The 16671-nt window shown below is 35.1% G+C and overlaps 1 protein-coding gene and 1 long non-coding RNA gene across 21 annotated transcripts; both read left to right on the forward strand.

Annotated features, from left to right (window-relative positions):
• The first annotated feature begins 732 nt into the window (after positions 1 to 732).
• LOC110899874 (protein IQ-DOMAIN 1) lies at positions 733 to 10662 on the forward strand. 2 transcript variants are annotated; one of them, XM_022146771.2, is made up of 7 exons: positions 733 to 1037; positions 2745 to 2862; positions 4009 to 4236; positions 5150 to 5377; positions 5901 to 6014; positions 7212 to 7686; positions 10202 to 10618. In XM_022146771.2, exons 2-7 carry the CDS (start codon positions 2779 to 2781, stop codon positions 10264 to 10266), a joined length of 1194 nt encoding a protein of 397 aa, XP_022002463.1. In that variant the 5' UTR covers positions 733 to 1037; positions 2745 to 2778; the 3' UTR covers positions 10267 to 10618. The 2 variants fall into 2 exon arrangements, with proteins under 2 accessions (XP_022002463.1, XP_035837567.1); XM_035981674.1 differs by having other exon boundaries at positions 736 to 1037; positions 2733 to 2862; positions 10202 to 10662.
• A 992-nt stretch (positions 10663 to 11654) lies between these two features.
• Positions 11655 to 15653, forward strand: LOC110899875. 19 transcript variants are annotated; one of them, XR_002570609.2, is made up of 11 exons: positions 11655 to 11777; positions 11986 to 12208; positions 12708 to 12775; positions 12881 to 12966; positions 13073 to 13129; positions 13211 to 13380; positions 13837 to 13932; positions 14020 to 14129; positions 14295 to 14560; positions 14961 to 15005; positions 15246 to 15653. It is a non-coding gene; the product is annotated as an uncharacterized LOC110899875 (long non-coding RNA). The 19 variants fall into 19 exon arrangements; XR_002570613.2 differs by having other exon boundaries at positions 15252 to 15653; XR_002570611.2 differs by having other exon boundaries at positions 14295 to 14425; positions 14499 to 14560; positions 14961 to 15653.
• The last annotated feature ends 1018 nt before the right edge of the window (positions 15654 to 16671 follow it).

The raw sequence follows: 16671 nt of genomic DNA on the forward strand, positions 1-16671 counted from the left end.
TTCAGTGTCGGTGGTCGATTGCGGTAGTATGGCATTAGTGCTCGCCCCAAAACGCAACGCAAGGGGTGCTTAATACTAGTTATAATTTATATGGTTTCCAAAGTACAGAACTATAGTCGCATTTAGTACATAAGATACAATACAATATCAAGGTTTTAAAACTAGTTGCATCAATAGACACTTTTTAGGGTGGAGGGTATCATTCAAACACTTTAAGGTGTTTGAGTTTTCTCTACCCAATAATCTCATGCCATGTCAACTCCCCCCTTCACTCCTCATTTTCTACTCAAACACTAGAAATGATTTAAACAGTCATTCAATTAAAAAAAATGATTGGTTTTCTCTCTCTCTCTCTCTCTCTCTCTCTCTCTCTCTCTCTCTCTCTCTCTCTCTCTCTCTCTCTCTCTCCATTGCTTCTTATTCACCTTCGGTGGATACTCACCGCCCACACTCCTTCTCTCATACTCCTCACTCACCGATCCACCACCCGGAATCATCCCCGTGCGGCAACCCCACTCACCGATCCACCTTCGGTGAATCATACCGTCACACAACACACAATTATAGTAGGTGTTAACTTCATATTCTAATAAAGGAAATCCTTTTAAATACCATCAATAATTGATTCCCATCAAACATCAAAGTGGTATGTTTGGTAGACACTTCATAAAATCCGTACACCTAAAAAAATCTACAAATCTAAAAGCCGTTTACACCCACCCTTCCCTTTTTGTTTTTCCAACACCAAAAAAATCACTTCCGTATATTATTATTACAGCCACGCGTACTGTCGTCATGTACAAACCCTTCACATGCGTCCAAATGGTCAACCCTACCGATTAAATGCACAAATTTAACTACATCTTCATCTTCACTCCAATCTGAATCAATTTCCTACATTCAATCCAATAAATCTATTACATGATTGAAATCTGTTGCTGTTTTACTCAAATTCATTAACAATTGAAGTGAACAACTTGATATGGTATGTAATCGTTCAGAATTTAGGTTTTTGGATCGGCACACGGTTTTTACAGGTAATTTTTGTTACTCGAATCGTTTTATTACTTGTTTTGGCATGAGTTTTAGGGTTTTTACATGTACGGGAGGTTTTAGGTTATGATATGTTTGTATGTTTGTTGTTATCCGTTTCTGAGAATGTAGTTTTGAAATTTGTGTGTAATTTTAGTTGAATATGGTTATGTGCTAGAAGTTGTATAGCAATTGGAGTTTGATGAAGTGTGTAGCTGAATTGGCATTGCATTGAACACTAAAACTTGTTAGCGTGAAGGCTAGGGTTTTGACATTTGTAAATTGAAATGTGTGTGTATATATATGTATTGTGGATGTACTTAAGTTAGGGGTGCAAACGAGCCGAGCGGCTCGCGAGCTACTCGAGATCAGCTCGAGAAAAAGCTCGAAACGAGCCGAGCCTTATCGATCCCGAGCCGAGCTTGAGCCTAAAATAAAGCTCGTTTGTTTATCGAGCCCGAGCTTGAGCCTCGCATGTGAAGCTCGCCAGGCTCGTCGAGCCTTATCGTGCCTTAGTGTAAATGAGCCGAGTCGAGCCGAGCTTATTCAAACTTGTTTACAAGCCGACATCGAACCTAAAAATAAGCATATTTAGTAAACGAGCCCGAGCCCGAGCCGGAGCTTCACTTATCGAGCTCGCGAGCCTAAAAAGTCTAATATTTATATAATTTTTATTTAATATATTAATTAATAGATAATAAACGAGCTGAGCTCGAGCTTGAGAAAATACAAACGAGCCAAGCTCGAGCCTTGAAAACAAAGCTCGAATCGAGCCGAGCTCGAGCCTGAGCTCTCATAAGTTAATCGAGCTCGAGCTCGAGCCTGGTCAAGCTTGGGCTCGGCTCGGCTCGTTTGCACCCCTAACTTAAGTATGTATAGACTTGTGAATGGATATGCTTTGTTACACTGATGAAGAACTGGTTATTGTGTTTTGAAGAATGAGCATAAGTGATAAGACAACTAGAAAGTCAGATAGTCAATTGTTTAGAGTTGGGGATAGTTTGAGATTTGTACATCTATCTCAACAATTAATATTCTGATAGTAATTTCTTACAGAATTTCATAAATCCAGTTATTTTGATCATCATTAGAAAGTTTAGAATTCAATTATTGCGATTTATCTTTTTAACAGAGTGGCTAGCTTTTTTTACAAAAAAAACGGTGAAGGATGTTAGATCTTTGGGTGAAAAACAGGTCTTTTTTTAAAAGTTTGTTGTGAAAGTTGTAAGGTCTTTGTTGTGTTTGTTGCTCTAGCATCTTGCTAGTTGCGTTTTTTTCTAATGAGATTTTGGCGTTCCAAAAACAAGTTATTGCGACTATGAATCACAGTAATTAGTTCAAATTCACATCCAAACGCCTCACTACACATGAAATGGCTCATCAAACCAATGGATTTTTCCCTCTTTTAGCAGATTCAGCTATTGAATGTTCATTGAAAATGGAATTTTACTGTGGAAAAAGTTCCTTTTTCTTTGTATGCTAAGCCCTAACGTGTTTATTAGTGTAACTGTGTAAGTTGAGAAGCTGTTGGGTTATATCTGACTTCCATGCAGTGGAGAGGGAGGGTGGTGTTGAACCGGAGAAGATGAAAAACATTTCTTTGGCTTTTAATTTTTAATGAAATAATTGTATTTTGTTTTGGTATCTTAAAATTTTACAATCCTTATTGCTGCTACTCTCTGTATCTAATTTTTTTAAAGAAAATACTGCAGGCTTGAAGCTGGTAAGGTTGAATTGACTACAAACATGGGTGTTTCTGGAAAATGGATTAGAGCGCTCATTGGATTGAAGAAACAAGAAAAATCACAAAGTCCAAGAGAAGATGGACATGTTAGTATTTATATCACTTCGTTTTTTTCCAATGCAACTAAGTTATATCATTTGCATGTTAATGAATGAAATAGAGTGTTACAATATAATGCTTAAGGGTCTGTTCATCCTTTTCATTTATATTCTTTTAGGTTTATGTATATAGTTGGTTGCTTATCTAGTTATCTATATGGTTTAAGGGTCAAATGGTATGGCCCTAGCTAGTTTTTAGCAAAAAGTTAAGTAGCCCATTTAACGAAATAGTTATCTATAATTCTATATGGTTTAAGGGTCAAATGGTATGGCCCTAGCTAGTTTTTAGCAAAAAGTTAAGTAGCCCATTTAACAAATAGTTATAAATATGGTTTAAGGGTCAAATGGTATGTCCCTAGCTAGTTTTTAGCAAAAAGTTAAGTAGCCCATTTAACGAAATAGTTATCTATAATTCTATATGGTTTAAGGGTCAAATGGTATGGCCCTAGCTAGTTTTTAGCAAAAAGTTAAGTAGCCCATTTAACAAATAGTTATAAATATGGTTTAAGGGTCAAATGGTATGTCCCTAGCTAGTTTTTAGCAAAAAGTTAAGTAGCCCATTTAACAAAATGCTACTGATGGTCTGAAGGATGCTTGTACTAGTGTGTGTGCACCTACGTATCAGCATATGATTATGGAATAAGTAAATGATCGGGTGATGTTTATTATAGTTTATAAAAAGATGCTAGTAAGAACATTTTTATGGCAAATTCTCATCTGATTTTGCTTTAAACCCGTTTTATTTTACTTTTATTAAAGTAATACTTTAAGTCCCTTATAAATCCTGTATTAATTTCTTATTCTACATTTTTACAAAAAGTATTAATGTATAAAGTAGCATTTTACTAGTTCCATATTTCATCGTATTTTTATTAAAATTATGTTATTAAAAAAATATTCAGCTGCTGTTGTTGAAAATCCTGTTTAACACTTATTAGAATTATAGTTTAATATTGTGTATATATTATATAAAAAATCTCATTCTTTCAGCATTCATAATACTGCATGTATCCTAGTTTTTTTTTTCTGAATTCTAAGTACTTGTATAACAATAATTTTTGTAAAATGTGGTGTGCTACATTAGTACACTGGCATTATAGATCTTCTCACTTGCATTTGCATAATCAATTTCAGAGAGGGAATGCGGGAAAGTTTCGTCACCGGAGAAAAAAATCCACAGAGATAAACAATGAGAGTTTTTTGAATAAGCTCAATGTTGAAGATGGCAATAGCAGTGCAGCTCAAGATGTTACAAATTCTTCTTCCAGTACACTTCAAATGCAAGATTCGTCTCATATGGAACAACAAATGAGAGAAAAGTGGGCGGCTACACTCATCCAAACTGCTTTTCGAGGATTTTTGGTATTATATATTTCACTATCATTCATAAGGATGTGTTTGGTTTGAGGGTTTAGGAATCGGGGGAATATGAATGTAAGTATTTGTGGGGAAAAATGCAAATGGATTATAAACGTTTCAAACAAGTTGAAAATCGCTGAAAGTTTTATCTTGTTGCATACAACGTTTAATATCGTTTTTCTTCAAAGATATAGATTTTTATTGTAATAATATTGTTTGCAACCTTAGTTAAAACATAAACAGACAAAAAAATCTGTTTGCGTGTTAACACAACCCTGCCTATCGTGTTTCAACCACTAGAAAACTTGGTTTTAAAAAGCGCGCCCTAGGCGCGCCTAGGCGCAGGGCCTGGGGCTTTTTTGCTTCTCGCCTTGTGTAATTACAAGAAGCGACCAAAAGGCGCATTTTTTTGATGTTTTTTTTGTGGGCTTTTTGGCCTGAGGCGCGCGCCTCATGTAACTTAGGCGTTTTACTGCATAAAAATGTTGTACCTTGGGTTTTTTGACTTGTACATGTAATTAAAATGGTATAAAATCCTTACTTATAGCTATATTTTGGTTAAAGGAAGCTAAAAACCTATGGGATATGTATGGGATATATAAAAAAAATATATAAACATCTTGCGCCTCGGGTACGAAAAGCCCACCGCTTTTGCGCTTTGCGCTTCGCGCCTCAATTTTAGACCTCATCGCTTTTGTGCGCCTCTCGCTTTTTAAAACCAAGCTAGAAAAACGATTCAGTGGAACCTGAACTCGTTTTGTATCATTACCCAATCTGATTGTCTCGCCTGAATATTGTTATTATAAAGTTATGGAACAAAAAAAATCCTTTTGTTAAGTTCTACTAATTGTTCCATTGTGTATCCAACTATTAGTTAAGTTTGATCTTGAACTACTTCTATAATAACAATATTCAGGCGAGACGAGCACTAAGAGCACTTAAAGGACTGGTGAGACTGCAGGCTCTGGTCAGAGGTCATGCTGTGAGAAAGCAAGCTGCGATTACTCTTAGGTGTATGCAAGCCTTAGTTAGGGTTCAGGCACGGGTTCGAGCCAGGCGGGTTCGCATTGCATTGGAAGGTCAGACAGAACAACAAAAACATCAACAGCAACTCCAACACGAGGCTCATGTTCGTGAAATAGAGGTAATCATTGTAGATTAAAAATAAATTGAGTTAGTTGATGTGGGTTCAGTTTTACTTATGGGTTAGTTTTGGTAGATGCCTAAAGATGTAAAATTGGTCTTTTATAGTGTTTGGGATTCTGATAGATAGTCAGTCAGTGAAGTCACTGGCTGCAAACAAACTGAAAATTGAAGTTTTCTTCCAATTCGATTAACGTTGTTAAAATAATAAGTAAGAGGTGATTTGATTTAACTTAAAATATAAAGTTTTTTTTGCCAGAAAAGCGGTTATGTGCCTAAACATTGAATAAGGAGTTATTTATTAAAGTGGCTAAACAAGTTCATACTAGATAAATATCGACATATTTTAATACATAGTTATTCGATTTTAGTTTTTTTGTAATAATAATATACATGTCTTTCCAATCACATGATATGCAAAGAGGTCCAGGAGAGTCAGTGAATCACATGTTTATTGTACTAATACCACCCCTTTTCTTCTTTATATTAATTTACGTTTTTACCCCTCGCTGATATTTTGACAGCAAGGATGGTGTGATAGTGTTGGATCCGTTGAAGAAATTCAAGCGAAATTGATAAAGAGACAGGAAGCAGCTGCTAAACGTGAAAGAGCCATGGCATATGCTCTTGCTCACCAGGTAATATCAAATATCATGTTTTGCAAAAGTTGAAAACACTTGAATAAAAATAATAGTGTTTTTCACTCTTTATAAATACTTAAATTGTGTAGAGAGTACCCCATGCCCCTTTTCTGTACCTTCTCTTTTACTTTTTAGTAAAAAAATGTATGTGGAGGCTACTTGTATATTTAACTATTCTCATCTAAGACCACCCATGTATTGAAACTACTCAAACGTGGCAAAAACACATGCCTAATGTCGAAAATGCCGTTCAGAATTTGGGAAAAAAAACAAGAAGAGTAAAATGCCATTTTTGTCCCTGAGGTTTGGCCAGTTTTGCGACTTTCGTCCAAAGGTTTGTTTTTCCGCATCCGGATCCGAAATGTTTGAAATCTTTCCAATTTCACCTGGTTTCTTAACTCCATCCATTTTTCTCCGTTAAGTCGGGTATTTTCGTCTTTTTTGTTAGCTTTAAATGGCAATTCGGTCTTTTTCACTTTATGTACAAGCATTTAGCATAATGTACAAGTATTTAAAAGACCGAATTGTTGTTTAAGTTAACAAAAAAGACGAAAATACCCCTGACATAACGGAGAAATAGATAGAGTTAACAAGCCGGATGAAAATGGCAAGATTTTAAATCTTTTGGATCTAGGTGCGAAAAAAACCTTTGAACGAAAGTCGCAAAACTAGCCAAACCTCAGGGACGAAAATGGCATTTTACTCAAACAAGAATATCATCGTATTAAACTTTAAATAAGCAAAGGTTCAATGTAAAGAAAGCTAGCGTGTTTTCGGTTTTTTAATGTTTTTAGCCAAATTTGGTATAAACAAAAGTGAATATATATATATATATATATATATATATATATATATATATATATATATATATGGGTGGCCTATAAAGTAGCTTCAGTATATGGGCAATCTTAATAAAAGAAGTTGAATACTTGACGGGATCCGCATACATTATCTCTAAATAAAGATCATACGATCAATTGTTTTAGCAGCTAAAGATTAAGAAGATGATTGTTACACCATTTTTTAATGTGCAAATCATCTAAGTATTGTTTTATACTATATTATTGTGTGCCCGTGCCCGTGCCCCTCTCTTATAGTTGCAAGGAAAAATGCTTATAACCAATTATATGGTGGTGTACAAATAACATCCCGTAAGATTAACTTGTGAAAATGACGTGTGATTGTTTGCTACAGTGGCAAGCAGGATCCAAACAACAGGTAACTCACTCAGGATTTGAACCAGATAAAAGTAACTGGGGTTGGAACTGGCTGGAGAGATGGATGGCTGTCCGTCCATGGGAAAACCGTTTTCTTGACGTTAACACAAAAGACGAAATCAAGATACAAGAAACCAACGGGTCTGCGAAAGAAGAGCAAGAACATGGCATCAAGAATCAGTTAAAATCTACTGGCAAGAAAGTCATTGCTTCAAATCTTCATTCCGATTTAGCAAATGAGAAAGTGGCCCAATCTCAATCTGACGGCTTTGATTCTCCTCCTATCAAGTCAACTACCATTCAAGAAGTTCCTGCTTTGTTGTCTGTCAAGTCAAAGCCCAAGCCAAAACCAGTAAAGGATTCGGTTCAGTCAAGATCTCATAGCAATCCTAAAGAGAGGTCCACAAGTTTGGGTAATCAGGGAAAGAAACGGCTATCACTTCCCAGTAACGGTTAGTTCATCTCTCTCTCTCTCTCTCTCTCGCTGTATGTGTGTGTGTTGCAGTAATACAAGGGTTATATCTGATGACGGTGAATACATTTCACACATCTCTTATGTACTTTCCACCATCATGCCAAAAATCGGTGTTTAGTAGTAGATTTATATATGAGAGCTCGATTAACTTATGAGAGCTCGATTAACTTATGAGAGCTCGAGCTCGGCTTGTTGGTAGTTTCTCAAGCTCGGGCTTGGCTCGTTTATTATCTATTAACAAATATATTATGTAAAAGTAATATAAATAAAAGACTCGTTTAGGCTCGCGAGCTCGATAAGTGAAGCTCGAGCCCGGGCTTGTTTTCTAAAAAGCTTATTTATAGGTTTGGGCTCAGCTCGTAAACAAATTTAAATAAGCTCGGTTCGGCTCGTTTACTAGATAACTTGAAATATGGGGTAAATGTTATTAAATATTAATCATCATCATACTTAGTAAATCCCACCAATAGCAAAGCAAAGGTAGGGTCTGAGGAGGGTAAGATGTAGACAACCTTACCTCTACCCGTAGGAATAGAGAGGCTGTTTCCAGTGAGACCCCCGACTCTATAGTAGTTTTGCATCAAGCCTTGGACATAAGGCACATAACACTCAGTAATCGGGACAAAGACCGATTAGTGCATGTACCCTTTTGTCTTTCAGCTATTAACGCCACCACATGATGCATGATTAACCGTCCTCGGCTTTTAACGTTATTTTCACGAAATTAGTAAAATAACGTTAAAATTAGTGCACTTTCATTTTTGCCCCCCGATGGCCCACACTTACATTAAATCAGAGTTGTCAAAAGCGAGCGCTTTTGGTGCCTAGGCGCTTTTTCTGGGCGACTCGCATTAAATGCGCTTATGGTTCCTAGGTAATTATAGCGCAGACATTTCATCCCATGCGTATTTATTGTTTCATGCTTTTTATTTTTTTTAATTGGTAATTTCCACTTTTTCTGCAGTATTTATAGGGCTGTAAGTTTAAGTTCGTATATCACATTATCACCAAGATTATTCAGTCCTTAATATCAGGACTGTTCAGTTCGTGTTGCCTAAACTCTTCATAGGCAATTATTGTTTTTTTTTTGAACGACCCACATTCTTGTTGAAAGTAAATTAGGAGACACACATAATGTTTTTTTATTAAGTAAATTCTTAATAGGCAAATTTTATTTTATTTTTATTGTTATTTTATTTTTATATTCTTTTTTTTTTGGAGTTACATTCAAGTTTTGCTTAATTTATTTGAAGAAAATATTATTTTTCATTACGAAATATATTTTTAATTTTTTTCTTTTAAGTGCGCTTTTTTTTTCTCGGGCCCACGCTGTTTTTGCGCCTATCGCCTAGGCCCTAATCGGTGCCTATGCGCCTAGAGTGCGCTTCGCGCCTTTGATAACCATGCATTAAATGTTATTAAATATTAATAAAAACTAATATTACACAAAGGCTCGACGAGCCTGACGAGCTTCACATGCAATGCTCGAGCTCGGGCTCGATAAATAAATGAGCTTTATTTTAGGCTCAGGCTCGACTAGGGCTCGATAAGGCTCGACGAGCTTCACATGTAGTAAGCGGAAGGGTGAATATCGTTAACCGAAATTTCGGCAAGAGTATTCCACCTATTAGGCCAAAGCATGATACCCGAACTCAAAAGAAGTTTTGATTACTTTTCTTTAGTCTTAGTTCCGTTCGGGAACAATCCGAGTTTTAAACACACCTCATGCTAGTATCAATTTTTTGCATATTATGATTTAACCTTCCTCCCTTCCAAATTCAAATTATTTTCACATGTCAGGCTCAAGCTCGGGTTCGATAAATAAACGAGCTTTATTTTAGGCTCAAGCTCGGCTCGGACTCGATAAGGCTCGGCTCGTTTGCACCTTTAGTGGGTTGGGTATTGGGTCAAAATAGGCAAACTTTTTTTATGGATCAAATGGGATTGGACCTGGTTAGTGTGTCAAGTAAATGAGTTGAACTTGTCTTCTTATAGTCTATTGGTAGTAAATGAGTTGAACTTGTCTTCTTATAGTCTATTGGTAGGTGTACAATATACTTTATGTTTATTGAGAATGTATAAAATAGCCAAACATGCTACTGTGCTTGTTACAACCAATTATGCATTAAATACTACTTCAAAAGATGGCATATCACCTGGTTTACCATTGTGTTATACTGTTATTTTGTTTCAGTATAGCTACACGAGCACACAATTAATCTTATTAAAAAGATGTTATGTTCAGTTATTCTTTTAAAACGAAACAAGTTGGACTTGATGAAATTATTTGACCAATAGGCGCAAGCCAATCAGAGGCTGAAATAGAAGTGGTCAGATCTATTCAATATGATTGTATTTGTTTCAGTACCTTTATTTTACGCTCAACCCATTTGACATGTTGTCTCTTAAGCTTCTTCTATTTGATCCGTTATAAATAAAACATAATCCGATTCGACTTGCTCTTAAGTTAATGGGTCAAAACATATGGACAGGCAAAACAGGGAAAGGTGTTGGGAGCTCAAATAGCAAGGTTTCACAGCCAACAAAAGCCAATTAAGATATTTTTCAAGTCAAATGGAAGTCAACAAGATCATATAAACAGCTGCTGATGGATGCTTGTATATACATGAGTTATTTAGCGCATCAAGTTGCAACCGAATTGCTGAGATGTTTTCTCAATAATTGTAGTAATGTTGTGTCTGTCGGATGGTGTGTCATTACTTTGTAACTACCAATGTGTATGTTGTATTACCGGACATTTGTTTGGGTACCGGATGAGATGGACATCAAGCACTAAAGTGAGTGCTTGGTGTATGTTGATGAAGTTCATTTGTAGTTTTGAGTTTTTCTTGTTCAAGTATGTATCAGGTGATTTATAGTTTGTTCTTATTTAAGTCAATAATTCATAATTGTGCTGAATGGACAATAAATATGGCCAAGTATATTTGTATTATTTGGGGTATGTTTTTACAGTGATGTTTATGTTGTACATGATTTTACCTGTAGATGCTAGAAAATATTTTGTGTTATCTTGAATTGTTCCAAAAGTCTTCAGAAAAATTTACAAAACCAATCATCTTTTATGTTGGTTTGTAAAACCAATCATCTTGTATTTTGGAGAATTGTTAAGAGAAAGCTCTATGGTGACTGGTGAGTAGATGTTTAATATGAAAATCGTTGAAGATGTTAAATTTTGCATCATATAAGTTTGTATAACTTTTAAGTTTCATTGTTTGTATCAAACCTACCATGTGTTATAAATATAATTTTGCGTTTGCTGCTAAGATTGGTATTCGTTGGTCATGATGATCCCATCTAGGCGTGATCTAACACATTTCTTTGATGACTTGAATCCAGACACCCGCCACAACAATTGCATTTGTTAATGCTGATGAACCTTGTCGGCTATCTCTATTTGCCCAATACCATAGGCAAACACCACCAAGTTGTCGGCCATCTCTATTGCCCGATACCATAGGCGAACACCACCAAGTGACCACTAGTGACCGAGGTGTCTATGTTCCATGCCTCATTGAAGGAGCGATTGTAGCCACCGAAAGATATATAATGGCATAGAGAATTTTGGTGATTGCGACTTGCGAGAAAGTTGGGCGCCGATGAGAGGCCTTCGCTAGAGAAGAACAAAGGGGTTGTGGGTCAGGGTTAAAAATTTTCTCTCGAAAGGTGTAAAACGGACATATAAATTATTTAACACATAAAACAAACAACTATTTTAATGTGTTTCCGTAGCTAAGTAAACAATTATGGGTATATGCATGTAATTTGTTCTAAGTGTAAGTTATTATAGATTTATAACAATACATGTTTTAAAATCTATACCTTATAATAAAACAAAACAAACTTATGCCACATGGCATGTACTTAGGCAACCAGATGCCACGTGGCATCTAATTGTTTCTCCGATTCTCTCTTTGAGCGGCAAATGAATAGACGCTGTTTCTCTTATTCTTTCCCTCATATTCTAGGGTTTCTCTCATTCTCCTCCTTCCCTCTCTGTCGCCTCTTTACGGATATTCAAAGATCTTCAATCCATCAATTCGAATCAAGGTTAGATTAACAATAGTTCCGATTAAAGATAGTGATTTTATCATTCTAATCTGTTGATAAATGTTCTCATTATCATTTGATTTTGATTGTCAAATCTCATTTTTAAATCAGAAACCCTAAATCTATTTCGCGATTCCACTTTGGCGACAAATCTCTCCGACTAATCATTTGATTTTGATTTTATCATTCCGTATATTTTTTTCTACAGATTCTGTGAAGAACTTTTGATTTTAGTTGGAAACTGTTATCGGTTATGGAGTATTTGACGACGAAATCGGTGAATACGAGAGGTTGATTGGAAAGCGATGCCGGAACTAGCGTCGGATTGTAGGTTCAGTGACGGCGATACGACAAGGTTTTATAGATCTGTATCGTTGAGTGGATTTTGGTCGAAGCATCGCGATGACGTTGGCTGCAATTAACTCCAGAAGGTTTGTTGTTAGATTTAATTTTATTGTGTTTAGATGTGCAGCAAGTACTTAGAAGTCGGAATTGTGTGAACTTTTGATTAAGGATGGTGCACATATACATGTTGTTGATAGAGCAGGACACACTCAATTATGGCTACATTGATATGCTATGATAAATATGTACATACTGAACTTATTCAGTGTATTTGTATGCAAGTATAATTTATGCATAAAAATCAGATACCTTTATAATGTTTTGACCCTTTTGTGTTCGTTTGGTGACACTCATACAGGTAGCTCTTCTATAGGTTAAATTAGGGCATTTTGCATAGGTTTATTTGTGATGATTATAAGATTGAAATTATGAAATATGCATTAGTTAGTTTAACTTTCAGGCGTTAACTATGATAAACAAGACTCCCTTTTCATTGTTTGTTTGTAAAACTTTCTATAAAGTATGATCATGTTATAACCAGTTCTTACCTAAATTCATATAACTTTCACGTTTTCCTTTTAACAGCAGGTGATTGATACGTAAGCCGTTTCAGATCGCTTCACGTATTAGGGATTTTCATTCGATTTACTAAGGTATGTTCATTCAGTTGTTTATAATGCTATAATTATTCATGTAATTTTTATTTTTAATAATAGCTTTTAATAACAACTAATAAAAATTGTGTTGATGTCTTCTAGATGGACAATCCCTTATCGCAATGGTACATGTTTTAGATTTAGTGGTAAGAGTCATATTTTGATGGCCAATTCAAAATTAAAATCTGGTATGCAAACATTTTTTGTGTAAAATTCAACTTTGTTTTAAAGTTTTATATATAAGGCTTCTCATTTACTTTATTTAGCCTCTTCACCCTACAGTTTTTTTTGTAGAGATGAAAAACCTATGGGTAACCTGGTGATTTAAAGCGCTTCTCAAACTTTAGTGAGGTAGCACATGAGCTGGTTCATCTTCTTGGGCACATGATATTTTCTTGACGTGTCTAATTTTTTTGGCTATGCTTCTTGCAGTTGAACATGCTCTATTCTATAGAGACGAATCTGGGTGATTTTGGGTGGCGGTTATGATGCAAGGGATGGTACATTGGTTTATATTATTTCCAGTATTGATAAAGATCTACAGTTGCGAACATGGGTGTTGTCCCTCTCTGATCCAAATATTTACTATGGAAAACTAAAAGGTATGGTCATCTTGGATCCAAAATACATGGGTTTCAATAAGTAAGTAGGCTATTTGCAAATGATGTATGAAGTTTTTAAAGTTGTGCTATTGGTTATTAAGAATATAATTGATTTAATGTTTTATGTGTATTTAAAAGTACTATTAATGATGCTACAAGAAGGAATTGAGGTGTACTTACTCGGGTCAACGATAGTGTAAAGAAATTAGAAAGAAGCATATTATTTTAACAATTTCAGTATAAGATGTGGTGTTTGATGTCTCACACTTCAAGTGTTTACTCATTTGGTATAAAGTTTCAAGTCGTGTAGATGGTTAGCTATTAGAAGTTTATACCTATTTTTATATTAACAACTTAGATGAGTGTTTAGTCGTTCTAGATAAATAGTAGATATCACATATTATACATGTGTATGGGTAATGCAAAACTTATTAAATTACTTCAAATGTGTCATAGGATATATAATTTAATAACAAGAAGAGCTATGCGGGAATAATTGTCACACTACGGTTTGAGGACACCCAGGCAAAACAACAACAATTCTAGAAACGAGTTTGCTCTAAATGCCTAATCACTGCATTCTATTCATCTTTTTAAAGTAAAATTCAAAAACTATAAACTTTTTATTTTCCTATTCAGGCATGGGAAGGAAAACCCAGAGAGGGAATTAAAGTGGAGATTGTATCACCAAAATCATCGAAAATTCCCCAAGAAACCATAAAGGAAAAACTAGAAATAATGTGGGCACGGTATTGCTTTTTCAGAGGTTTATCAACTATATCATTTTCATTAGTTGCTGGCATGCTAGACATCATCAGACTTATCATTCACATTGTTGTCCTCTAGCCTTTAGATGTGGGAATGTGATTTCTGATTCAACAATTTATTAATAATTTTTTGTTTTTCTTTAATAGGTGGGCATATAATCTTGCAGTGAAGTACGCGTTGAGGGAGTAGAGACGTTGGACTATTTGGATAATATGTTCAAGAAAAACAGGTACAAGGCAAAAGCCTTTTCTTTTGATGGTGAGGTAAGAGGTAAGAGGTAAGATATGGTTTTATTTTACCTTCAAATGTATTGCATTCAACATAGTTATAACATAATTATTTATAAACAGAAGGGGTTCTTTTTGGACAAAGACACCACAAGGCCTTTTATGATGATGTTGTCAATATACATGTACTCTCCTACACCCTTTATAGAAGTAGAAGCACTTTAACAATTTACGCATTTATGTAACTTCTTTGATTGCTTTTTGTCTCGAATCGGTTTTAACTTGGTTTATTAAAATATTCATCGTAGAAATCAATTGCTAATCGTGTTTTATTTAATGTAATTATTACAAGTTTTCTTCTTAAGTCAACAAATTTTTGTGAAATTTTGAGCTGCATAAATATAGTAGGACCGGTAGATTGTTAAATTAGTGAGCTTGAATAACCCTGTTTATAAGGTATGCTGAATAGTCATCATTGATCAATACTTGACCTTATATTGATTGGATAATGGGTAATAGAAACTTTGTCTCTTTTATTTTTGTATTTTGCTTTCTTAGAGTAAAAAACTTCTTTGGGTTTTGAAGGTATTAATGTCGAATTTCTTTGCTTTTGCTGCGGGTTTATTACAGGTATGCTTTATGTTACTAAGAACTCTTTTTCATATTTACTTTCCACTTAGAGTAGATGTGTATGTTTGAACCTCAACTTTGTTTTACATTTTCAATTGACGTTGAACTGCTATAAGGTCTTAACCATGTCAAGGGGAATTTGACTTAAGACACTATTGCTTTTACACGTTTTCATATAAATTCTTCTTCTACTCTTATTTAACTGCTATATTGGTAGTTGATGTTTTTACTTGATGTAAGCTAAAGCATACTTAAGGGAATAAATGCTCGGTCACAAATTGGTGTATGGATGAAGTTGAAAGTTTGAAGTTTGGTGATTGGAAGATGGGTGCCTTGAAGAACGGCAGCCAGAAGATTAAAGTCTTGAAGATTGAACATTGTTATGTTTTTAGTAATTATTAATAAAAAATGATAAATGCAGTATGGAGAGTGTTAACTGGCAGGATTCCGACGTCAATGGCTTTGCAACTAAAGGAGTAAATTAGGATCACAATGTTATCATTATGAATAATCTCAATGCTTTTCTTTGTTTATTTGATGAAACAAGTTCTCATACCCAACTTTTTTATATTTACTATGAGGGGTAAATGAGAATATATTGGTGTAACTTTTGTTTAGATGAAAGTGGTGGGTTAATTATTATATTAATACAGTGGGTCGCAACATAGTCTCATTCAACATTTGAAAGCAACATGTAAGCGTTTTTTGGTTTAAGTTGTTTAGACAAAGACGACAAACCTACATATAAAATAAGAAATGTTGTCTATAAAGAAATCTTTAAGGACTTGTGATTTTTTCATATTCATTTTTTTGGTTCATTGTACCTTAATATTTACGTAAGTGATGGAACATTTCTTTCATTTCAAATTTTATGTCAACACTATTAAATATTATAAAATTTACTTTGAGTAACCCGTGTAACACACAAGTACTTAAAATATGTAGTTTATAAAGAAGTATTTAGTGATTTATGATTTTCATGTACCATTTTTATCATTTTTATATATTTATATTGAAAAGTTCTTTCATTACAAAGTTCATCTCAACACCATTAGATATTATATATTTGTGTTAAGCCACCCGCGAAACTCGCGGGATCTTAGACTAGTTCTATAATATAACAATTCACGTCGTTCCTTATCTACAGTGTCCTAAGGGCATTTTTGAAATTTCCCACATTCAGATATTTTGGAGTGTGAGGTCAGCAATGTAGTGTCTGTTTGCAGTCAAGAAAGAAAGAGAAGATGTATGTTTTCAAGAAAGAAAGATAGAGGGTTTTCGTCCGGGGGGACACTGTTGCGCATCTACCGTCATTCCCCAGTCTTCATCGGAAGGCTAGCAACCACTTCTGAATGCTACCGCCGCAGCAAACGATCTGAGCGAGCTCAAACGACCATTTTCCTCTTCTCTGGCGGGTTAGCTTCAGTCAAATAGGTTGTTGAAACGATAACGTCAGTGGTGGTGCTATGGTGGCGGCGATTAGGTTGTGGTGGCCGTCAGGTCAGGTGATTGTCATGTGGTGATAACAGCCGAAGGGAGGTTGTGGTGTGGTAGTGGTGCGGGTCGGTGGTTGTGTTTTTTAGGCGGTAGCAATGGGGAGTTTGATGATGGTGGTGTTGTGAATGTCAAAGAAAGAAAAATATGGTAGAGAGAGAAAGTGAATTAG

Source organism: Helianthus annuus, chromosome 13 (assembly GCF_002127325.2).
Source record: "Helianthus annuus cultivar XRQ/B chromosome 13, HanXRQr2.0-SUNRISE, whole genome shotgun sequence".
Taxonomy (NCBI): Eukaryota; Viridiplantae; Streptophyta; class Magnoliopsida; order Asterales; family Asteraceae; genus Helianthus; species Helianthus annuus.

Bases quoted from the DNA above. Each gene is read 5' to 3' on its own strand.
- LOC110899874 (XM_022146771.2), top strand. From the start codon at position 2,779: ATGGGTGTTTCTGGAAAATGGATTAGAGCGCTCATTGGATTGAAGAAA. The intron at 4,237-5,149 runs GTATTATATATT...AACAATATTCAG, and splicing joins CTGCTTTTCGAGGATTTTTG to GCGAGACGAGCACTAAGAGC. The intron at 6,015-7,211 runs GTAATATCAAAT...TGTTTGCTACAG, and splicing joins CATATGCTCTTGCTCACCAG to TGGCAAGCAGGATCCAAACA.